Consider the following 24,581-nt stretch of genomic DNA (forward strand, 5'->3'; position numbering starts at 1 on the left):
AATTTGTATTTTCTTTTAATAGCATTTAGATTCTTATTCCTTTTAACTAGTTTGTTGGTACCATGTTGTTGCTAATCTTACATCTTTCTTAACATTCATACAATTTGCAATGTTTTTGTAGATAGTCATTAAATTTCTTCCAGTCCTCCTCCACCAGTTCTTCTCCCAGGTCTCGGATTCTGCCAGTCATTTCCGCCAGTTCCATATAGTCCATCAGTTGCATCTGCCATTCTTCCAGTGTGGGCAAATCTTGAGTTTTCCAGTATTTGGCAATGAGTATCCTTGCTGCTGTTGTAGCATACATAAAAAAAGTTCGGTCTTTCTTTTGCACCCTCTGGCCGACAATGCCCAGAAGAAAGGCCTCTGGTTTCTTAGGAAAGGTATACCTAAATATCTTTTTCAGCTCATTATATATCATTTCCCAGAAAGCCTTAACTCTAGGGCAGGTCCACCAGAGGTGAAAGAACGTTCCTTCAGTTTCTTTACATTTTCAACATTTATTATCTGACAAATGGTATATCTTTGCAAGCTTGACTGGGGTCATGTACCACCTGTATATCATTTTCATAATATTTTCTTTCAAGGCATTACATGCCGTAAATCTCAGGCCGGTGGTCCATAACTTTTCCCAGTCAGCAAACATGATATTGTACCCTATGTCCTGTGCCCATTTTATCATAGCTGATTTGACCGTTTCATCTTGTGTGTTCCATTTTAGCAACAAGTTATACATTCTTGAAAGTATCTTAGAACTGGGTTCTAACAGTTCTGTTTCTAACTTTGATTTTTCCACCTGGAATCCTATCTTTTTGTCCAACTTTAAAACTTCTTTAATCTGAGCATAATGTAACCAATCTTGCACTTTCCCCTTTAGTTTCTCCAAACTCTGCAACCTCCAGTTATCTCCATCTTTTTCTATTATTTCCCAATATTTCGGCCATTTGGCCTCCATATTGAGTCTTTTCGGGGCCTTAGCTTCCATTGGTGATAACCACCTTGGGGTCTTATTTTCCAATAAGTCTTTATATTTTGTCCAGACATTGAACACTGCTTTTCTGACAACATGGTTCTTAAAGGCCTTATGTATTTTAACCTTGTCATACCACAAATATGCATGCCATCCAAAAGCATTATTAAATCCTTCCAAATCTAAAACATCCGTGTTTTCAAGAAGCAGCCAGTCCTTCAACCAGCAGAAAGCTGCTGATTCATAGTACAACTTTAAGTCTGGCAGGGCAAAGCCCCCTCTTTCTTTAGCATCAGTTAATATCTTAAACTTAATTCTGGGCTTTTTGCCCTGCCAGACAAATTTAGATATATCTCTCTGCCACCTCCCAAAACACTCCATTTTATCCACAATCTGCAAAGTTTGAAACAGAAACAGCATTTTTGGCAATACATTCATCCAAAGAACTAGAATCTTTCCCTCTGAGTACTCCTTTTCTTGGTCTTCTGATGGCTCTGTTGTTGTTTATTTAATTAGAATTTTTCTCCGCTAAGCATTCGCAGTTGTTTCAAAACTTGTTCTGAAATCCCTTTTGGACCAATCTTGAGTTGATTTTGTGACATGTGATAATGGTCCGTTTGCTTTTTCTTTCTAGCTCCTTTGCCAATGGAAGCTATTGAAAGAATGGCCGCTTTCTGCATGAAGGACCTCGACGAAGAGGATGGGGTAGAAGAGGAAGATTTGGAAGATGACGACGAACTCTTGGTAAAAATTTCCTTGGAGCCTCGTAGGGTACTGTGGGGAGGAGGCGGTTGGAGACTGACAGTGGCATTACGTGGATAGAGAAGGGAATTGCCAAAGTGGCGAGGCAGAGGCAGGCTAAGACGGATCCTCTGAGAAGAAGGGGAAAGCCTGCTAAATAGAGAACAGGAGGTTGTTCTGGGCACATGGAGGAGAATAATAGAAAGCATACAGGCATTAATGAGAGAGGAGACAAAAGTGGCTTGTGGGTGCAGGAAAGACAGATTCAGTTGGTATTATGGATCGGAAGTAAAGGGGTCGATTGGATGTTCTGGGAAAGATGTGTGGGAGAGGAACTAGGGATGGTACCAGCAGCAGATGCGGCGCCAGGGTGCAAATATCCGCCCAGCGCCCCCAAATTACTGTGGATAGTGTTGGGGTGGCCCTTGCTGCGCACTGCCAGCCATTGGGGGGGGGGCGCAACTCTCCCCCATGCCACTGCAGGAGAGCGATCTTTGCAGAGGCTTGGGAGGGAAGTTGCGCGCCCGGCAGCCATATGGTTGGTGGGGCGCAGCTTCCATCCATAGCTGTCAACGTTCAGATTTGAAAATAAGGGATCAGCAGCCTCACTTGACCCGGGGACAGTCTACAGGATATCTAACAATGCGGGATAGCAGCAGGAAACGGCGCTGAAATAAGGGAATTTCCCGGGGGGGAAAAGGGAAGGTTGACGGCTATGCTTCCATCCTAAGCCTCTGCGGGGATCACTGTCCTCCTGAGAAGGCTTGGGAGGGAAGCTGCATGCCCACCAACCTTATGGTTGCCAGGGCACAGCTGGTGGGTGTGCAGGGAAAGGGGAGGCCGCCAGCAAAGCTGCACAGCTCCCCCACTGAGAGGCCGGTGCCCTGGCGCAATGCACCACTAAGCCCTATGGGAAAGATGGCTCTGGATGGTACAGTTCAGGATGGATGGAAAGGGGAAAGATGGGGGCAAATAAAGCTTTGCTTCAGATTTTGTCAGTCTTTCCTTGAAGAGTACAAAATTTGAATGTATTATCAATATTGTTCTCTTCTGTGTAGGCTGAACTCAATGAAGTCCTTGAGGAAGATGCTGAAACCAAGGATGCTCCAACACTTTCTCCTGCTCCTGTTAAGGTGCGAACCTCCCTTCCGGCTTGGGTTTCTTCCTCTTTTCTTCTTGTTGGGCACTTTTGGTGGTGGCTTCTTCCTTCTGTGGGGGGTGGGCACAACTCCTCTGTTTCCTGACCATTTGCCATGATGACTGAGGCTGGTGGGAGTTGGGAGTCCCAGCAGCAGTTGGAGGACCACAGGATAGACTTTGCCTTATCCTCACCCAGCTGTAATAGGGGAATAGCAACAGTGTTCTACACCACAGGGCAGTTGCAGTAACGCTTAATGACATAGTGTGCATGTGTGTGAAGTGCTTCTCTGCAGCAGAAGTGAGCCCCCTTTTTAAACCAAAGGGAGGGCTGCATTTGCTTCTGGGCAACCGTCCCACGGCCACATGCTAGTGATGGGACAGAGACAAAAGCGGGCATGGCAACAAAGGTAAATGGTAACTTTCGGTTTCTAAGCACACTCTCACATTCCTCTCTTCCATTCAGACAAACAAGAGGCGTTATTGGAATTCAAGTAGACACTTAGGGTGCGATACGGGGCCAGTGAAGAGGGTGTGCTAATAATAATTTAATAATTTATTAAATAATAACTGTTAACTAATAACTAATAGAGAGAGCTTTAGGGAGTCCAAATCCTTAAAACATCCCCATATCGTAGGTCCATAATAATAATTAAGGCTTAGGATGATAGCAAGAGAGTGCAGCTTTGACAATGAAGCAATGACTTCTGTTTTTCATACTGAGAGTACAGTGGTGCCCCGCAAGCCGAATGCCTCGCAAGACGGAAAACCCGCTAGACGAAAGGGTTTTCCGTTTTGGAGGTGCTTTGCAAAACGAATTTCCTATGGGCTTGCTTCGCAAGACGAAAATGTATTGCGAGTTCCTGCGGGGTTTTTTTCTTTTCCCCCCCTTTTTCCCAAGCCGCTAAGCCGCTTGTCAGCTGATTAGCTAAGCCGCTTATCAGCTGAGCCGCTAAGCCGCTTATCAGCTGATCCGCTAAGCCGCTTATCAGCTGATCCGCTAAGCCGCTTATCAGCTGATCCGCTAAGCCGCTTATCAGCTGAGCCGCTAAGCCGCTTATCAGCTGAGCCGCTAAGCCGCTTATCAGCTGAGCCGCTAAGCCGCTTATCAGCTGATCCGCTAAGCCGCTTATCAGCTGATCCGCTAAGCCGCTTATCAGCTGAGCTGCTAAGCCGCTAATAGCGCTAAGCCGCTAATGGGCTTGCTTTGCAAGATGAAAAAACCGCAAGACGAAGAGACTCACGGAACGGATTCTTTTCGTCTTGCGGGGCACCACTGTATGCTCTTTTTTTCCTTCTATAAAAAGATCTTGCTCCAGCTGCATTATAGTGCACAGACAGGTGGGTGCTTCTGCAGGGGAGCGGAGGGACAAGGCCACTTTCTTCCTTGCCCAATGTCTAGAACTTTTAGGTTGGGGGGCATGGCGTCAGATGTGCAATGTCTTCAACAGATCAGCAGTGGACAAATGTGGGGATTGGGTTTGTTTTTTCCCTGGGGAAAAAATGGTCTGTTTCATGCTTTCCCAGACAAATAATACCCCTGCTGATTCCAGCAACACGGAATCGGTTTTGCTAGAAAGACTGGCCATGTACAAAGCTGCAGCTGCTAACGCAAAGCAAGCCAACGAAAGTTCCAAAGTGCGTCGCTATGAAAGGGGGATCAAGGTAAGCCACCAGATATTCACTGAAATATAATTTTGAAATTTGGCAACCAGATCTTCTAGGTCTTGTATGAAAAACTATCAGAAATTGAATTTTTTAATACCGTATTTACTCAAGTCTTTTTTTTGCCAAATCATGCTGCAAAAAATTGGGTGCGCATCAGATTCAATGGGGCAGTAAAGGTAAAGGTACCCCTGACTGTTGGGTCCAGTAGCGGACGACTGAAAAAACCCCTCACACTGCTAATTTGAAAACACTCTGTCTGAAGAGAGACCAAATCACTTGTAAACTGTGGCTTAGTTTAGATGTCAAGAGCTCCTGTACAGACCGAATTGCCAAGGCAGAGAAGCTCCCAATGCTTAAACCGTTTGTGTATCTAGGATGAGTGCATCTACAAAATGAGTAATTTTATTCATAAAACACTACCCTGTCATTCAGTACTTGTGGTAAAAGGTAAAGAGACCCCTGACCATTAAGTCCAGCTGTGGCCGACTCTAGGGTTGCGCGCTCATCTCGCTCTATAGGCCGAGGGAACCAGCGTTTGTCCACAGACAGCTTCCGGGTCATGTAGCCAGCATGTCTAAGCCGCTTCTGGCGAACCAGAGCAGCGCACGGAAATGCCATTTACCTTCCAGCCAGAGTGGTACCTATTTATCTACTTGCACTTTGACGTGTTTTCGAACTGCTAGGTTTGCAGGAGCAGGGACCGAACAATGGGAGCTCACCCTGTCGTGGGGATTCGAACCGCCGACCTTCTGATCGGCAAGCCCTAGGCTCTGTGGTTTAGACCACAGCGCCACCTGCGTCTCATGGAGCATTAGACTTGAGTAAATCCGCACCTTGCTACCAGCTCCTGCTAGCTGGCAGTGAAAAGCAGGCTGTGTCCCATCCATCGATGGAGAGGTTTAAAGGACTCTGCACCTTGTTGCTGGTTCGTGCTTGCATGTGAGAGGGGAGAGATGAAAGCAATCTCAGAGCCCGCTCTTGATCTCTAAGCTACAGTAAGCCATTACATCTGAACTGGCCTTTATCATTAGGGTGTAAGGAAAGAGTTACAGCCTTGGCAAACGTAGGAGGCAGCAGTACCAAACATGAGGAGGTCTTGTGTCTGATTAGATGAGCAAGGATGTAAAAAAAATGGAAAGGTTTGAGCAAGAGTTTGAAGTATTGAAGGTAGGAGCAACAATTTGATGGATGTGAGGACTTAAAGGAAGCCAGTGGGAAAGTCTTTTAAATTTATCTAAAGACACAGATGGAAGCTTCAGAGCGATGTGGGGAAATAATATTTTGGTATGTGTGAAATACAGTGGTGCCTCGCAAGACGAAATTAATTCGTTCCGCAAGTCTTTTCGTCTTGCGAGTTTTTCGTCTCGCGAAGCACTGTCCCCGGACCTGGTCTGAAGGCGGTTTCCATAGGAACGCATTAATTGATTTTTAATGCATTCCTATGGGAAACCGTGCTTCGCAAGACGAAAAACTAGTCCTAGACCTCTTCTGAAGGCGGGCGGGGGGCAAAAGTCTTTGCTCCCCCCCCGCCTGCCTTCAAAAGCCGTCCGGGGGCTTTTAAATCGCCCCAGGACAGCCCCGGGGCGATTTAAAAGCCCCCGGGAAGGCAGGCAGGGGGGACAAAGACTTTTGCCCCCCGCCCGCCTTCAGAAGAGGTCCTGGACCTCTTCTGAAGGCGGGCGGGGGGCAAAAGTCTTTGCTCCCCCCGCCTGCCTTCAAAAGCCATCCGGGATAGCGGGAAGCGCTTCCCTGCTATCCCGGACTGCTTTTAAAATGCTGTCAGTGGGGAGCAAAGCCTTTTGGCCCCCGCCGGCCTTCCTGGACCTCTTCTGAAGGCCCGAGGGGGGGGGAAGGCTTTGCTCCCCACCGCTAGCATTTAAAAGAGGTCCCCGGAGATTTCCCTATGGGCTTTCTTCTTGCGAAGCAAGCCCATAGGGAAATTCGTCTTGCGAAGTGCCTCCAAAACGGAAAACCCTTTCGTCTAGCGGGTTTTTCGTCTTGCGAGGCGTTCGTCTTGCGGGGCACCACTGTACATGGGTTTCTGAGTGGGGAAAGCCCTCTCATTCTCAGCTTGTGTTTTAAGTTTCTGAAACATGCATGTTACACTATATACATTCTTCCCTCAGACTCTGGAAAACTTGTTGACCTCTGTGAAGAAAGGCAAAAAGATTGACGAAGATGAAATTCCTCCACCAGTGTCTACAGGAAAGGTCTCAAATTCCCAGCAGCAGGGCTCTCCTTTGAAGACAGCTTCAGCCTCAGAGGTCTCCTCCGCCTTGGATGAAACTACAACTGTTGCCAATCACCTTCCTCCAGAGTCAACTCCTGCGGCTCCTGAGCAACCACCTTCTCAAGCACTGCCTCTACCTGAACTATCCCCCAAGCTGCCACCGCCAGTACTTCCAAAACCAAAGATTTCTCCACCTCCTCCTGTGTCACTTAGATCCCCGGAGGCTCCACAAGAAAAATCTGCCGCTGTGGAACCTTCTCCTTCTTTGGGTTAGTACTCAATGCAAACATGCAGCATAAAAAAGACCAAGATGTTTGAGAGATGTTTGACGGGTGATTGGGGTAGCTGTGGAAACCCAGCCAGATGGGTGGGGTGTAAATAATAATAATAATAATTATTGTTGTTATTGTTGTTATTTATTGTTTAAACCCCACCCATCTGGCTGGGTTTCCCCAGCCACTCTGGGCAGCTTCCAACAAAATATTAAAATACATTAGTCTGTTAAACATTAAAAGCTTCCCTAAACAGGGCTGCCTTCAGATGTCTTCTAAAAGTCTGGTAGTTGTTTTTCTCTTTGACATCTGGTGGGAGGGCATTTCACAGGGCTGGTGCCACTACCGAGAAGGCCCTCTGCCTGGTTCCCTGTAACTTGGCTTCTCAGAGCAAGAGAACAGCCAGAAGGCCCTCGGCACTGGACCTCAGTGTCCGGGCAAACGATGGGGTGCCTTCCAGGTGTTTCTTGGACTCCCAAGTCCCAACAGCATGGCCAGCAACTGGGATGATAGGGGTTGTCGTCTAGCAACATCTGGAGGGCTATGGGGTCACCACCTCTAGGTTAAAGCCATGTTTAGCCTTGACTTGTTTTTCAGAACTGTTTTTAGCCTGGTAGTCAAGTAGGTGTCACAAACAGGACCCCATGTTCAAATTCTTACGGTGCTCATTGCATGGGTTTGGACGCTCTGCTGTTTTTCAGTCCACCTTTCATGTCAGAGAACTCAATAGGAATGGGCTTTGCGATTTCTAACAAGAAATCACAAACTGAATCAAAACCAATTGAAGTACTAGAGAAAATGGAAAAAGTTATTTTCTTTAAAAATATACAAATATCATGTAACTTTGGTTCTTTCGTTGCCCTGCCCCAATGAATAGGAGCTATCCTTTTTATTTTTCTTGCTCTAGTTAGCTGTGTTTTGGCTGGTACAATTTAGTTTCAGCGCTTTAAAAAGTGGTGTCACCACTTCCAGTCGCTTTGGATTGGTTTGCGGGGGGGAGGGAGTGACATGAATGAAAAGAAAACCCTACACTAATACGTCATGGTTTAATGACTGTATTTCTTCTTTATGTCATTTGATGCTGTAACCAGCCCCGTGACCTAAAGGTGAAGGTCAGGACAGAAATTTTACTTAGAGATACATGAATTAAAACCCTATTTAGACAACCTGTGCCCCAAGAGTCCTTCAGTTTGTCACATGCACTCACATCACTTACATTTTGCCTTGTGTTTCTCTAATGGCTGATCCTCGTGGCAAGTTGCTTTTGAAACTGATGGGAACCTCAAGGGCAGTTTGTTTAATGTCGTGTGGGGAGGAGGACTGCAAAAGAACTCACAGGGACACACAGCCCAAGTTGTTCTCTGGCTCCCAGTCTTTCAGATCGCTTTGACAGGGATGTGCAACAGCATGTTCTACATCACTGTCTTGCTAGTAGTGATCTCTGTTAGCTGCTTCGGGAGCCTTTTTGACTACAGAACACACTTAAAATGCTTTGCAAAATCTGCTTCTCCTCAGATTCCAAAAGCTCCAGTACCCAGGTGCTTCTGCAAGCCAGACAGCGGGAATACAAGCTGGCTGCTCTGCGGGCTAAACAGGAAGGCAGCATTGAAATGGCTACTAAGTACTACCGCATAGCCAAGGTAAGTGCAAGACAGAGGTCCTTTTTGCAAGAGGTCAGGAAAAACAGTGCTCCGTGGGGAGAATGATCGTCACCAAAGTTGCTATCTCTTTCTGCAGACCCTCGCAAGTGTCCCTATTTTCCAGGGACATCCCTGATTTAGAGAAGCTGTCCCGATTTCTGATTTGGTCCCAGAATGTCTGGTTTTTCCTTGGGATGTCCCTATTTTCATTGGAGAAATGTTGGAGGGTATGGAGTTATCTGACCATCTGAAGGCAATCCTGTAGAGGGAATTTATACAAGTAACTTTTATGTTAATGTTTTTCAGAGCCTTGACCCTCTTTTAGCATCTGTGGGTAAAGGAGAGGCGGTGGATCTCAGTCATCTGCCTCCCCCTCCAGGTAAGAATAGTTGGGTGTTCCAAGTTGTGTTCCCTGTGCATGAGCTTTGGTTCTCTCCATATCATTTGCTAACTTCCTTGTAGAGATATGACACACCAGTTTTACTTCTAGTAAAAAGCAGGTAGAAGTGCATTGATTAATTCCATAATATGAAATAGCTAGCTAATCCAAAATGTAATCCCAGTTATATTTGAGTTGAAACTCTTGAATCAGATGTTTCCTGTCTTCCCAACCTGAAACACATGCCATTACAAAAATTCTAGAATAATCCTTGAGGGACAGTCACTCCTGATTCAGGTAACTTAACAAGACTTCTGGTAGTAATAATAATAATAATTTTATTTACAGTGGATGCTCGGGTTGCGAACGTGACCCATGCGGGATGAACGTTCGCAACCCACAGCGTTCGCAACCCATGTCTGTGCATGTACGGGTTGCGATTTGGTGCTTCTGCGGATGCGCAAAACGCGATTCAGCGCTTCTGCGCATGTGTGGCCGCCAAAACCCGGACGTAACCCGAGGTCTGACTGTACACCCTTCCCATCTGGCTGGATTTCCCCAACCACTCTGAGCTGCTTACAGTACATATAAAACATAATCAAACATCAAACATGAAAAGATGGCAAGGTGGTAAGATGGCAATGGCAGCGGCCACCCCAGTTGAGCCCCCATTCAAGGTTACTAACACTCTCAGGTTAAAAGGGAAAGCTTCACAGTCTTCAGGAAGCCAAATTCTTCCAAGGCTCCTCTCAGGCTGAAGCTTTGTGTACATTACCTAGGAGTGTCTCAATGAATTTGGTAGGACTTGTTTCTTAATAGACATGCATAGGAACGAGTTGTAAGTGCTTTATTTATACTATTCTACTCACAAAGCTAACACGAAGAGCTAAGGCATGTTGGTTGTCCTCCAGAAAGATCATGGCCTAGTCATATGAAGGGAGCTTGAGACTGTTTAAAAAGGATGGAATCTCATCTTTGCTTACGTTGGTGCAAAGTTACATCCCAGATCATTGGATGAGGAGAGTGTACATCCTTGGTCTTGTCAGGAAGAAGATGGATTCCGCTTGTTCTAAATATTTGGTCTGCGTCTTAATCTCGTTACCTTTCTGTTTCTGGGGTGGGGCATTCAGACAAACAGGAAAGTCTTTGTATGGTGACTGCTCAGTGGTGAGACTTGCCCTTTCTTGTAGCCTGAGAAAGGGAGACAAAATCCCTGAGATTTGCTCACAGCTTAGGCCTATCCTGCCTTTGGATTGAATGATCTCCAAGGCGGCTTGCAATCGTCTGCAGTAATACTCACACTACTTGTACACAAACCACAACCCCTTGCTACTCAACAGCTCGTGGTCTCCTGGCCAGGGTGTGTTTCTCTTCTGCTCTGAACCATCAGGGCAAAGTGCATTGGAGCAGGGGCATTGCAAACATTTAGTCTTAATAGCTCAGCACTCCATGGGTGTTTGGGGCAGGGTGGTGGTAGAATGCAACATAGAAGTGTTATATTGAGGAGCCCCTGCTGAAAGACTCATTGACATCTGGTGTCAGTAGGGAAGGGCGCTGCCAGCCTATTGTGAATCGGCTTATTGTCATGCAACTGCTAGCTATTTTTCTTCCACAGATCAGCTGCCCAAGGAGATGTTGTCCCCAAGTATTCCACAGTCGCCTGTAGCTACAGCAACAACACCTCTTGCACAGGCTGCAACCCCACTGGCACCAGGAGTCTCAAGTGCAGGAGGTAAGAACCCAGTAAGGCTTTCTTGCTTCTAGTTTTCCTGAGAATATTGCTTCACTGTGCAGAGCCCTCAGCTCAGCTTCTTGTAGTATAGGCGTTCTGCATTGTTTTTCCTTGGGGCTTTGCTTGCTAGTTTTTCCGCAGGTGGAAAAAGTTCTCGTGGGGTGCAGCCTGCACCCTGTAATAGGCCTGGCCTCTTACGTCACTTGCCTAGTTCTGCCGAGTTAATATATCTGATTCCCTAGACTTGTATAGGACTTTGCATGATGAATTTGGGTATTTTTCCTGATCTGATTTAGCGTGTTTATTTTACTTGTATTTAATAAAGCTTTAAAATTGAAACTGACAAGTTTGTCTAGTATTTATTTGCAGCTGGCACTTGCTCACTGTTGCTGATGAACTTCTGAAAGGATTTTTTTTGGCAGAAAAATAGAAAACTGCAAAAAAAAAATGCCTTGTATCACTGACCCCCAAATTCAAAGAATAGTTTTCCTCAAGGTCATATTTTTAACAAATATGTCATGTGTGGAAACTGTTCAGTCTTAAGCATATTTTTGACAGACTGAAGATGATTGGTGTGCTTTTACAAGTCTAATAAAGGATCCAGGAGACTTTTGATCTTGACCCAACATAGAAGTTTTAAGTGAACATAGTGTTTTATGTCTAGTGTAGTGGTTTTCAATCTCCTTCCCCCTCCCCTGACCTTTAGATAATTGATTAGGGCCTCACAAGACCACCTAATAAAGTATTTTAGTTCCACAAGTGAACAAAAAACTAGAACTCATATTTTAACAGCCATAAGCTAACTTTTCTAAGATGATGGTTATGCTTCTGGTTTAATGATAAAGAAAAATAGTGCCAGCATCATAATTAAAAACAGTGCCGTATAAGGGAAAATCATAGGCTTTCAGTCAGGCCACTGTGAAGAACTTCTTCTTTGACTGGTTAAATTTTAGGGGAAAATTAGAGTGTTGTGTTTTGAAAAGCCAGTGCCTTGTCATTCTGGTTGATATATTTGGTCTTGGTAAAACTAAAGGCCCAGGTCCCTCTCAGGGGGAAAAAATTCAGTCAGGTGCAGGGCCAGGTACAGGTATTATGGGCTATTGTGCAGCATTTCAGCGGACCTTCTGAATGGAGCTTAGACCAGTTTGAGAACTTTGATTCTAAAGAAGGCAAGATCGGTTTGGAGAGGAGTATGGCATATTGTCAATTTTTTTTATCTTCAAAACAATGTCATAAATAAGAGGAGAAACCATTCATCTTTCCACCCATGCAGAATGAGAAGCAGTAATTCCTATCCTAAACTCCCAGGCATATAAATTTAGCTAATCAGGCACTGACGTCAACTGCTGGGGACATTCTGCACTTCCCTGCACTTACCCTATCCCAATGCTGAACCTTGTTTTAGATAAGCCACCCACCCACCCCCTCCTAGTCTCACTTTCTTGCATGCAAGAATGGACGGACATAGAATTGCCTGCTTTGTTTCCAGATGTGCCCCCGCCTCCTCGAGATATTATGGAGGCACTGCAGCAGAGGATGGACAGATACAAGACAGCAGCAGCCCAGGCAAAGAGCAAAGGAGATGACAGGAAGGCTAGGATGCACGAGCGAATTGTGAAGGTGAGGGACCTGCTTTCTTTACGCTTTTGCTCACTAGCTTTCCTGCTCAAATGTTGCATAGCACAGATCTTATGGCAATACCTACGAGGAGCAGATAGAGAAAAGCAATTTGCTTCCTGCTGCAGCATAACTGGGTTCATGGTGGCTGGAATATGCTAATAAGTATTTTCTTCTTGCCGCCTAATGAACGGATACAGAATCGTGGTGATTTTTGCAGAAAACCACAGTTTCCGGGTGTAGAAACTGAATTAAAAGGTTGGTTCTGTTTATTTTGATATACGGGAATTGTGATTGATATCGAGCGTTTGCATCACACATACCACTTGTGTAACTCTTTGGGGGAAATTACTGGCCCTGAGAAATCCTCAAGGATCACCCCCCACAGCAGTCGTAGGTCTCAACATTTTCTTCCCACCCATTCTGCTTTTAGTTCACTATAAATTTGGGCGTCTCCTTGCCCATCCTCAGTGAGCAGGATGAGGCAGAAGAGTGTGTGCTAATGTTATTCTGGTATTATTGCTCCTGTCCGGTGCAGCAAAAGGTTTAAAACCCCTTAACATCCAGCCATTTTAACAATTAAGTTGTTCTATTTTTAAAGGGTTTCATATATTTTATTGTATAAGTGGTGTTGTACACAGCCCTGATATTTATGAGACGGCAGTATATAAATAATTTGATTGATTGATTAAAGCAGGCCAGACTAGAACCAAAGCTAGTTTTCACTTGCTCTGAAGTTCTCCTTGTGCTTCTATCTAATTTAGCTCAAGAACAGGATTCCTGATTGACTATAAGCCCCCTGTTAACTTCATCAGTAGATTAAAAACATACAGGAGCTCAACAATGCAGTCTGTGCTTTGCTTAAAAATGAGCAACATTCTTGTAAAATCTGTAGGACTTGGAGATAAAAATGTTAAAACCCAAGTGGCACTGAAAGAACAGTTCAGAATGAGTGAAGTTAAAAAATAGCAATTCAAATGCAGGGCAAGAGATACCAAAAGATGAACTGATTCTACTTACAACTCCAGAAGCAGCAAACTGGTATGAGCTAAGGATTTGGGGGATTCTAGGGTGAGACCCACCCAAGTTACTGCCATTTAAAGCACAGGTGTTTAATGAGTGTACAGGCAGAACAATTGCTTTGATTAACAATGTTCCTGATAATAAGTAAGCAAATATGCATACTCTCATACCTTGTTTTTTTCTGCAACTATCCCAAGAAAAGTAGCCTTACTCACCCTTTTCTAGAAAGACCATGCTCCCAAATTAGGGATTTCAGCTTCTGTTTTTGTTTCCCTCTTCAGCAATATCAAGAGGCCATCAGAGCTCACAAGGCAGGAAAACCTGTTGAGTTTGGTGACCTACCTGTTCCCCCAGGTATGTAACTTGCAATCTTGTTATTGGTAGTTGGGGAGGCAAGGATGCATCTGGCAAATGCTGCCCTCTTGTGGCAACATCATGTGAGGTTACCCCAAAGTAACTCCATCTAAATCAGGTGTGGCCAAACATACAACTACAACTCCCATCATCCCTAGCAGTGGTCAGGGATGATGGGAATTGTAGTCCCAAAACAGCTGGAGGGCCAAGTTTGGCTATGCCTGATCTAAATAGATGGCTCTTCTGAGTTTTCTTCTTGGTTTCCAGCTTAAGCTTCCATCACACAGAGAGATCTTGGGCATTATAAGAAGCCCCACCAATAGATGCCCACATCACAACATCTTCTAAAACAAGAGGACTCCCACCCCAACTCATGCACTCCCTGCATCCCCCCAAGTTGGCTCTGGGGAGTTGGGAAAACCCCCAATACAGCATGTAGAAAGAGGGGAGGTCAGATCATTCCATCAGGCAAGCAAGAAATGCTTGCGCTGATGGAGCTATCCGCTTAGTGCTGTGTTGAATTCCTCCCTATGCTTCTAACTGCAAAGTTTGTGCCCTCCAGAATGAGACAAAGGGCTCAGCTGGCAATCGATAAGATTGCAGATGAAGGTGGCAGCCCTAAGCAAAATTATTTGGAAGGAAAGCGCATTGAAGTGAGTGGCACCTATTTCACATTATCCCAATTGGGGTCAGGGTTTTTAGCATTGTGTTTGCTTTGCTGAAAGCTGAAACTCCATAAAGAAGGGAAAGGGGGGTATCCAGCAAAAAAAACTCAACCTGACCATGTACATCAGGCTTCCTCAACCTTGGCCCTCCAGATGTTTTTGGCTTACAACTCCCATGATCCCTAGCTAGCAGGACCAGTGGTCAGGGATGAGGGGAACTGTGGTCTCAAAACATCTGGAGAGCCGAGGTTGAGGAAGCCTGATGTACATTGAAGGGACTGTCGTCAACATGCCCAGTTATCTTTAATATTTCATTGCTGGATTTTGCATAGGCTGCTTTGAGAGGAAAGAAGTTATAAATACAGTGTGCTAATCGTGGCCGTGTCCTCCACATTGACTCCTGTAGAATAACTACAAACTCTGATTTGTTTACTACACATTTGCTCGAACAAATGTGCTTGCATTTCTGTTACTTGTAGAAAGAGAGCAAGGAACAGTGGGGCTGTGAAATCTTTGGCCACTTGAAATCTTGTTTCCTCCTGGCTTCAAAGATTTCAGTAGACACTGCCCTCAGTTTCAGGCTGTATCTTTACAGCCACAGGCTGGAAATGTGTTTAATTTTTAAAGAACTGGTCTCAGATCCTGAAGAAGCTGACTTCTTCACTCAATACCAAATTCTTTGCTTACACACACACTTCTGGGTGCCATAGATCCATGCTCAGGCTATGGATGTGTTGGATATGAGACTGAGCTTTTGGCCCTCCAGATGTTGCTGAACTACATCGCCCATCAACGCCAGCAAGCATGCCCAGTGGCCCAGGATGTTGGGAATTGTAATTCAGCAACCTCTGGTTGCATGCAGACATTTAGCAGTAGCTTTCTAATCAGTCACTGTGTCATCTTTGGCAGGGTTCCCTCCAATCCAAGGAATGGAATCTTCACCAGGAGATCAAAGCTTTGCGGGGATCCTCGAAACAGCCATGAAACTAGCCAATGAGGAGGAGGATGAAGATGCTGAGGAGGCAAAAAAGGTTGGGTTGCGTGCTAGTCAAAGTCCTGAATGAATTTGTGAGGAAGCATGCAAAACTGTATGCCTTGGTCATAGGTTAGACTAGAATACCCCACCAGCCAACATCACACCACCTCCAGGGGAACTATTGGAAGAGAGGATCAGAAAATATTCCTCTGTGCCACAGGTGCGGCAAGAACCTTAATTGCCAAAAATTGGAAAAAAGAATTCATGCCAACAAAATAGGAATGGCAGGATAAATTATTAAACCATATTGAATTGGATAGATTAACAGAGGCAATTAGGGGACTCCCCAGACAAGAATTTCAAAAAGAATGGGGGAAATGTAAAGAATACTTTACAAAACAGTGCCCTAAAATACACATCTGGACTTGTTTCGATTAATGTGTGCAGGAGACTTTGTGGGTTTGTTTGTTTTATAAGTCATAATTTGAATAATCGTAATAACAACTCATAAAGGAAACAGTTCATAAGAAGTAAACATTAGGCCATGTACAGGATAAAGGAAGTCTTTTGTTTTATTGTTTGTTATATGTTATGTTATGTTTTTGTCTAATGGTGATGGATTTGTTTATTTGAGTTGTGGTGGATTTATATTGTAAATAAATAAAATTAAAATAAAATTTAAAAATGTAAAAAAGAGTGGGGGGAGAACCTGTACTGGCAACAGCATTACTTTTAGAGCTGGTTGTGCAGTCAAGGTTTTAAGATTGAATGCTATGTCATGAACAGAGGTTGGACTTCTCCAACTGCCTTGATATCCCACGTGATTCCCTGCGTGTCAGGTTGGTCCTTCGTTGCACAAAGGAATGTTTTTTGAGATGTATCTCCTCTCTTGTTTTTTCAGCCTGACCACCCAAACCAGCCTGCATCATCCAAACCAGCCAGCTCACCGCAGCCTAAGCTGCCACCCCAACCTGGCTCACGAGTAGCCCCTGCAGCTCCAAAGGCAACGGGGACAGGTAAAAGTGCCTCAAAGGTCAACACAAAAGGTAACCCCACTTTTATTTATTGGTTTACCTTTCATTCATAATATAAGCATGGTCTATAATATAAAATAGTGGCTTATGATGTGAGGAGACTTGATACGAAACAGAAGAGAGGCAATGAGGGAAGAGGAAAATAAGTAAATTTATGTACCAGCCTAAATATCAGTGATAGGAGACAATTTTTCAGAGAAGCTTGATCTTATCTGTGTGGTGGTGTCTAGGCTGGTGGGGAAAATGTTTAGATTCTGTGGTGTCCCTTTTCGCTTTTTATTGTAAAGTACCACAAGTACTGGGGACGCGGGTGGCGCTGTAGGTTAAACCACAAAGCCTAGGATTTGCCGATCAAAAGGTCAGCGGTTCGAATCCCCGCAATGGGGTGAGCTCTGGTTGCTCAGTCCCTGTTCCTGCAAACGTAGCAGTTCGAAAGCACGTCAAAGTGCAAGTAGATAAATAGGCACCGCTCCGGCGGGAAGGTAAACGGTGTTTCTGTGTGCTGCTCTGATTCGCCAGAAGCGGCTTAGTCATGCTGGCCACATGACCCGGAAGCTGTACGCCGGCTCCCTCGGCCAGTAAAGCGAGATGAGCACCGCAACCCCAGAGTCGGCCACAACTGGACCTAATGGTCAGGGGTCCCTTTACCTTTTACCACAAGTACTGAATGACAGGGTAGTGTTTTATGAATAAAATTACTCATTTTGTAGATACACTCATCCTAGATAGATACACAAACGGTTTAAGCATTGGGAGCTTCTCTGCCTTGGCAATTCGGTCTGTACAGGAGCTCTTGACATCTAAACTAAGCCACAGTTTACAAGTGATTTGGTCACTCTTCAGACAGAGTGTTTTCAAATTAGCAGTGTGAGGGGTTTTTTTCAGTATCAGGCATTCAAGCTTCTTGGGCGACATTGATTCCTGTTGGTCCAGATTGCAGGTCAGACAACAACAGAATCTATGTTGGTGGCACGTTCCACGTTCCTGATTTATGCAACAATCCCTGGGCTGATTGGTGCCTCTTTGATTGAGGTACTTTGTTTTTCCCAATCTCCACTTTCCCCTGAATTTTACAGCCCCAAAGTCGCTGCTATGTGGGTAGGACTTTGCAGTGACCACCTAACATCAGATTGAGAAGCTTGGGCTCTGTTCCTTGGACTGTTTTCTCTGCAACAGCCCCAAACTTTCTCCAATGGAAGCAAACAGCTCCTCTTTTTTTGCTATTTTGGAATCGAACCCAACAGGAGAACAACCATTTCTTAACTGGTGCAATGTAGCATTCATTATTGGCTGATCTTGGAGATAAGATAATGGCTGTTTTTTTTATTATTATTTCTAAGGGTGCCTAGACTCATAATAGGCTCTGCATTTATTGCTGTCACCTGAGCAAACATGCTTTTCATGTTACCAGCATGGTACTTGTAAAAAGTGACTGTTTTGCTTATGCACAGACATATGTTAGTGTACTGAAATAAGATTTGCACCCTTGCCCATTTGAGACCTCCTTATTGTCCGTTTAGAAGAGACTTTGAAGCATTCCTGATGGATCTCCCTTCTCCCTGCAGCTCAACAGCAGCTGACTTTTCTGGAAACCCGGAAGAAGCAGCTGATGCAGGCAGCTCTCAGAGCAAAGCAGCAGAATGACATTGAGGGAGCCAAGATGTTCTTGCGTCAAGCCAAGGGTCTGGACCCCATGATTGAAGCATCGCAGAGTGGACTCCCGGTCGACATAACAAAGGCAATCATATTCTCTCTTTCTCTCTGGTTGGGAAATGTCTGTCAAAAGAGTTGTGCTAGAAAACAGCTCAGAGCTCATGAAGTGCATGGATGTTGTTTTTCAGTCACTATGTCCCAGTTCTGGAACCTGAGTTCGAGCCAGAGAGACATATTTTAAAAAATATAAATAAATCTGGTCTCATCTGTGGAGCGCTGGAACAAAAATCTCGCCCTGGTGCTTTCAATCTTTTGCATTCCTCAGTGTCTGTATTCTGAGCGTAATGGGATTTGACAAATATGTGGAAAATAGGTGGTTCTGTTTAGCTATCATATCTAATATTTGTGTTCAGAGGGAGTATACCTCTTTGAGTACATCATCCTGGGGAAATAGCAGTGAGGTGGGGACTGTTGCCTTCATGCACTGCTTAGGATTTTCCCAGAGGCATCATATCAGTCAGAAAATTTACTAGATGGACCCTTGGTCTGATCCAGCAGGCCTGGTCTTTTGTTCTGTTTTATGCTACGTTATGACTGACAGTTTGGTCTGTGTCCAAGGAAAACCTGCTCTAATGCCTCTTCTTGAACCCACTGACGTGGGGCAAAATAATTTTTCTGTCCTCCCATTTGACTTAGTGCTGTTGCTGAATGAGGGCCAGTTAAGCTTGGCATGGGACACTTCATTATTAATTAATTAATTAAATTTGATAGTTCCTTTATCTTACCCAAGGGGACCTGAAGCAACTTACAATCAACCAAACACAATAAACCCCACATAGTTATATTAAAACCAAGAAGGAAAAGAGATGCATTTACAACACCCCACCCATTTCTAGAAGGCCGGTTAGTTAAAAGCCTAAGGCTTCGTTATAGAGGAAAGTTATTTTACCTTTTGCTGAAAGATATACAGTGGTACCTCGGGTTACAGACGCTTCAGGTTACAGACTCCGCTAACCCAGAAATAGTACCTCGGGTTAAGAACTTTGCTTCAGGATGAGAACAGAAATCGCGCAGCGGCAGCGGGAAGCCCCATTAGCTAAAGTGGTACCTCAGGTTGAGAATAGTTTCAGGTTAAGAACGGACCTCCAGAATGAATTAAGTTATTAACGCAAGGTACCACTGTATAAGGGGACGCGGGTGCCGCTGTGGGTAAAACCTCAGTGCCTAGGACTTGCTGATCGCAAGGTCGGCGGTTCGAATCCCCGCGGCGGGGTGAGCTCCCGTCGTTCGGTCCCAGCTCCTGCCCACCTAGCAGTTCGAAAGCACCCCTAAGTGCAAGTAGATAAATAGGTACTGCTTTATAGCGGAAAGGTAAACGGCGTTTCCATGTGCAGCGCTGGTGCTGGCTCGCCAGCTGCAGCTTCGTCACGCTGGCCACGTGACCCGGAAGTGTCTTCCGACGGCGCCGGCTCCCGGCCTCTTGAGCGAGATGAGCGCGCAACCCTAGAGTCGGACACGACTGGCCCGTACGGGCAGGGGTACCTTTACCTTTTACCACTGTATAATGATGGCAGCAGGCAAGCCTCCCATTTCAGGCCAGTTTATAGATCCATACAGTTTTGGATTGGGAGCTCCCTTTGTGGGAAACCCAGGTCTGTTTGACAGGCAGAGGATCACTCTGTGCTGATTTGTGTTTTGTGCATGAAGGTAACACAGCCCTTTTCGGAGTCGTTCATTCTGGTACTAACTTCCCCCGCCCCCAAATACCCACTTTCCCCCTTCAGGTGCCTCAGGCCCCTGTGAACAAGGAGGACTTCACACTTGCTCAGCGTCGTGGGGCCAACATCTCCCCAGAAACGGCTGCCCAGTACATGGAGCTTGTGAAAATTATGAGGCAGCAGCATGAGGTAAGTGGGCAAGCTTTAAGGGATGTTGCAGCCTCTCTTTTGGAGGAGATTAGTAAGGAATCGGGGAGAGCAGGGCTATCTTTTTAAACTAGAAAGGTTTCTTCCTCCTTTTCCTGGAAGCCCCACCAGATGTGAGACAAGGCATACTAGGATGGCAGTCGATCATTCTTATTGAAATCATCACACCTGTTACACCTGCCGTTTCCTGGGAACGAAATAAGGTGGGAGGGCTGTGGCATTCATGCCATTCTGGTGGGCTTCCTGGAAACATTCGGTTGGTGGAGCATAGTTGGAAACAGGATATTGGATTAGACGGACGCTAATACAGTGGTACCTCAGGTTACAGACGCTTCAGGCTACAGACTGTGCTAACCCAGAAATAGTACCTTGGTTTAAGAACTTTGCTTCAGGATGAGAACAGAAATCGTGCTCCGGTGGCGTGGCAGCAGTGGGAGGCCCCATTAGCTAAAGTGGTGCTTCAGGTTAAGAACAGTGTCAGGTTAAGAACGGACCTCCAGAACGAATTAAGTTCTTAACCCAGGGTACCACTGTAGGTCTGATCCAGCAAGGGAGGGAGGGGGCAAACCTGACATAATGGCAGCAGCTCTATTTCTTGCTTGCATCTCTCTCCTATTTACATATAAGGGGTGTGTGTGTGTGTGTGTGTGTGTATGTGTGTGTTTGAATATATACATCAGAAGGGACTGTTGGTGTGGCCCCATATGGACTTCCTGCAGCTACCCGAGTATTAAGTAAATGATGAGCAATGGATGGGCTACATTAAGAAAGATATAGTGGCTTCTGGGTTCCTTGAGAAGATAGTCTGCATACTCTGGCCATATAAGGGCTGGAACTTGCTTATTAAGGGGTGGAATTTAAGGCATTTGACTGCAAAGGTGCATGACCCATGGGAGGGAGCCAGGATCGTGCCTGCTTGCTCCTGATGTGACTCCCTCCTTTTCCTTTCTTTTTTGTTCCAGATGTGCATGAGTTTCTCCAAGCAGTTCACCCATTTAGGAAACATTGCAGAAACTACCAAGTAAGCGTGATGGCAACTGAGCAATGCCCTTCCCTTCTTCGGCTCTCTCTGCTAAATCTGTGGCCTCTGTTGGCCAGGAACGCCCTCTTCACAGCAGATGCTCCTTAGATGATGATGATCGTGATGATGATGATAATAGTAATAATAATAGTAATAGTAATAATTTATTTATACCCTGCCCAGCTGGCTGGGTTTCCCCAGCCACTCTGGATGGCTTCCAACAAAATATTAAAATGCAATAGTTGGTCAAACATTAAAAGCTTCCCTAAACAGGCCTGCCTTCAGATGTCTTCTAAAAGTCTGGTAGTTGTTCTTTGACATCTGGTGGGAGGGCATTCCCCTGGGCGGGTGCCACTACCGAGAAGGCCCTCTGCCTGGTTCCCTGTATCTGTTCTGCAGCAGAGCTGAGGCAAGTCACTGAATAGGTTCATTTGCATTTTAAAACAAGCAAAAGGATTCCCAAAGGAAGTGATGGGAGTGCATTGAAGAGGGTGGGGGGTAAATAAAGGTCGCAAGTAGAACAAGCTTTCATGATTTATATTTAAGGTTACATGCGTTTCTTCCTTCAGGGAATATATAATGTCTGCTCCTCTTAAAGTCCATTTCCACACATCACTTTTATAGTATGACATTTTTGCTCATTGCTACGTTGCTCAGTTCATGGCGCAATTTGTTTTTGCTACTGCCTAATGAAATCCATAACCAGCACTCCTAGTGCAAAGCTAGCTGTTCTGCATGGAATGTTCTATTTTTCTGACCCTGTTCTCAAAACATAGCTTGTTCCCAGACATCTGTGTGTGCTGCCAGTCAGTTACGGTTGGAGGGCTTCCAGTTTTGGCTGTTTTCTGAAAATACTGCTTCTGTTTGCTAGCATCCAACTCTCTTGTGCTGAATTCTTTGGGCTGTTGCTTAACCAAGATCCCAGCTTTTTCTGAATTCTCATTGGCTGAAGCTTTCCAACACATCCCGTCTACTCCAACTATTTCTTCATGCTTAACAAAGTTCTCATAGCTCTTCTTTTATGGCTCAAAGTTATCTACAATGTGCTAAGAAAACTTATTTGAACTCCGTGAATCACCCTGTAAACTAAGTTGACTATTTGGTCTACCCCTTTCCAGATTTGAGAAGATGGCTGAAGACTGCAAAAAGAACATGGAGATCTTAAAGCAAGCCCATGCCAAGGGGTTTCCACTGCCCAAATATCACTATGAGCAGCGGACTTTCAGTGTGGTCAAGTATGTGGGCCATTGCTTTGCAGTTTGCCCCAAATGCTAGATGCCAAATGCTTTTGGGGCTCTCTTTCCTAGGCCAGATCTAGACACATCAAATAAGCGATTCAGTTACCTGTGTTGTAAATTTCATACAGGGAAATCCCATTGGTGAAAGGCGGGACTCCACAGCGCCATCTGGTGTTACAGTGTTATAACGCATATAAAGCGATTTATGTTTAGGAAGAGTTTGGGTTTGATATCCCGCTTTATCACTACCCGAAGGAGTCTCAAAGCGGCTATCATTCTCCTTTCCCTTCCTCCCCCACAACAAACACTCTGTGAGGTGAGTGAGGCTGAGAGACTTCAAAGAAGTGTGACTAGCCCAAGGTCACCCAGCAGCTGCAGGTGGAGGAGCAGGGAAGCGAACCCGGTTCCCCAGATTACGAGTCTATCGCTCTTAACCACTACATCACACTGGCTCTCTTATGCATGTAGCTGAGTCCCTAGCCATTGATCAGGCTTTTCCTTTGCAGGAATAGGTTCTCTCAGAGCCACAACAATAGAGGAGGATTTTTTTAAAAAATCCCACATAGACCAAACCAATATTTATTAAAGGGCCATGACCTGTTTCAAACCTCAGCTCTTGCCCAGAGAATGTATGTTTTTGTGTGTGTGTGTGTGTGTGTGTGTGTGTGTGTGAGAGAGAGAGAGAGAGAGAGAGAGAGAGAGAGAGAGAGAGAGAGGAAGTCTTTCAGAGTGTTCTTTTTGGAGTGGTAGGAATAGGTGGGTGAAGTCGGACGCTTTGTTTGGTGGTGGTGAGATTTTGGCCTGTTCACTGAAAGCACCTCAGTTGAAGCTGACCCTCTCCTTCCCCCCCTTGCAGGATTTTCCCAGAATTGAACAGCAACGATATGGTTCTCTCTGTCGTGAAAGGAATCAACCTACCAGCTCCTCCAGGTAATGCAGGAAACGGCTTCTGTTTCTGAAATCATAATTTGGGGGCGGGAGTTGCTATGCCTGTTGCCACCATTAATTGTAAGTTGGACAAAGCAGTTGGGATGGGGCAGCCTGTGACTCCCCAGGAATTGCTGAGCTGCTGCTCCCATCACCCCTGACCATTGGTCATGCTGGCTGGGAGCTGAGGTTCAGCAACATCTGGAGGTTCGAAGGTCCCCTTTCTCTGGTCTAAAGCCAAACTGGGAGGAGGCGGGGTGGGCAGAGGAAAGTTAGGTGCCTGCTAGAACACGTATGGTGAAGAGTTCCCAAAGTCATTTACAATTGTTTGTGTTGGCAGAAGGGATGCGATGTTTCCCTTTCTCTTTTTTTATGTCCCCCAACTGGTTATGCAAAGTATTATGCCAGTGGGACTTTTTTTGTTCAGAGCAGCAAATGGTTTCTGTTTACTAGATGAAGGGGACAACAAACAACGGGGGGCGGGGCGGGGCTGTCTTTAATGCCCCGCTTATGAATTTCCTAGCGGGATCTGATTGCGCCTTACTGGAGCGAAAACACTGGGCTAGAGGGACAGCTGAGCCTGATGCAGCAAGACGATTCTAACATTTATTCTCAAAATTAAGAATTCTCCCCTCCTCTGAAATTTGCAAAAGGGCTGACCTGCCCACTCCAGTTCATTTCTTTGTGCCCTGTCCTAGTGCAAAACTGAGTCCCTCTTAACATTGCTGCACCTATCTCATGGGTGTTATGGCTGGACTACAATGCCCATCATCCCCTGTTGACTGGGGTTAATGGAAGTTGGAATCCAACAATATTTGGAGGTCCACAGGCTTCCCGTTAGTTCTGTAGAATGCTAAAGAACTTTTATTCCTCATCGTTTTTCCTATAATTTTATATGTTTGGGTCCCATGTGTGTTATTAAGGAAGGCAGAAGCCACTGTCTAAGTGAGCAGAGCTAATCCCAATCACTATTACACTGTCCTATCCATGGAGGAAGAAACTTGGCTTTTGAAAATAGCATTGCAGAGTGGCATCTTGAACAAAGGACTGTATCTCTATCATTGTCCTCCTCCTCCTCCTCATTTTATTCATTTCTTTTTTTTATATAGAATATTTATTAAGATTTTTTAAAGTATTACAATAAAAATGGAAAAAAGGAAAAAAAACAAAAATAAAAATACTTAAAAACACACAGATTTTCCATTTACTACTTTTCCTTTAACTTATTTCCCGGACCTCCTCATACTTCCCTTTTTTGTATTCCACTTCAAATTGTTGGTTCAGCAAATCCTTACCCTTAGATTTTTACCTGTTTATAACCTTTTTTTCATATTCTCTTAAAACATTACAGCTGGAAACCACTTAATTTCTATCCAACATCG

At 45.0% G+C, this 24,581-nt stretch overlaps 1 protein-coding gene across 1 annotated transcript in view; it reads left to right on the plus strand.

Moving 5' to 3' along the window:
• The window catches only part of CC2D1A (coiled-coil and C2 domain containing 1A), a 51,480-nt gene that overhangs the window by 7,391 nt on the left and 19,508 nt on the right, over positions 1 to 24,581 (plus strand). The window contains exons 4-19 of the mRNA XM_081894997.1: positions 1,602 to 1,711; positions 2,767 to 2,841; positions 4,373 to 4,510; positions 6,640 to 7,012; positions 8,531 to 8,655; positions 8,962 to 9,034; positions 10,650 to 10,766; positions 12,256 to 12,386; positions 13,688 to 13,760; positions 15,335 to 15,456; positions 16,303 to 16,447; positions 18,001 to 18,173; positions 19,873 to 19,995; positions 20,976 to 21,034; positions 22,153 to 22,269; positions 23,129 to 23,202. Coding sequence (XP_081751123.1) covers positions 1,602 to 1,711; positions 2,767 to 2,841; positions 4,373 to 4,510; positions 6,640 to 7,012; positions 8,531 to 8,655; positions 8,962 to 9,034; positions 10,650 to 10,766; positions 12,256 to 12,386; positions 13,688 to 13,760; positions 15,335 to 15,456; positions 16,303 to 16,447; positions 18,001 to 18,173; positions 19,873 to 19,995; positions 20,976 to 21,034; positions 22,153 to 22,269; positions 23,129 to 23,202 — 2,028 coding nt within the window. The remainder of the gene's footprint in view (positions 1 to 1,601; positions 1,712 to 2,766; positions 2,842 to 4,372; positions 4,511 to 6,639; positions 7,013 to 8,530; positions 8,656 to 8,961; positions 9,035 to 10,649; positions 10,767 to 12,255; positions 12,387 to 13,687; positions 13,761 to 15,334; positions 15,457 to 16,302; positions 16,448 to 18,000; positions 18,174 to 19,872; positions 19,996 to 20,975; positions 21,035 to 22,152; positions 22,270 to 23,128; positions 23,203 to 24,581) is intronic.

The sequence above is a fragment of the Podarcis melisellensis genome, assembly GCF_964234715.1.
Source record: "Podarcis melisellensis genome assembly, chromosome: 17".
Classification (NCBI taxonomy): Eukaryota; Metazoa; Chordata; class Lepidosauria; order Squamata; family Lacertidae; genus Podarcis; species Podarcis melisellensis.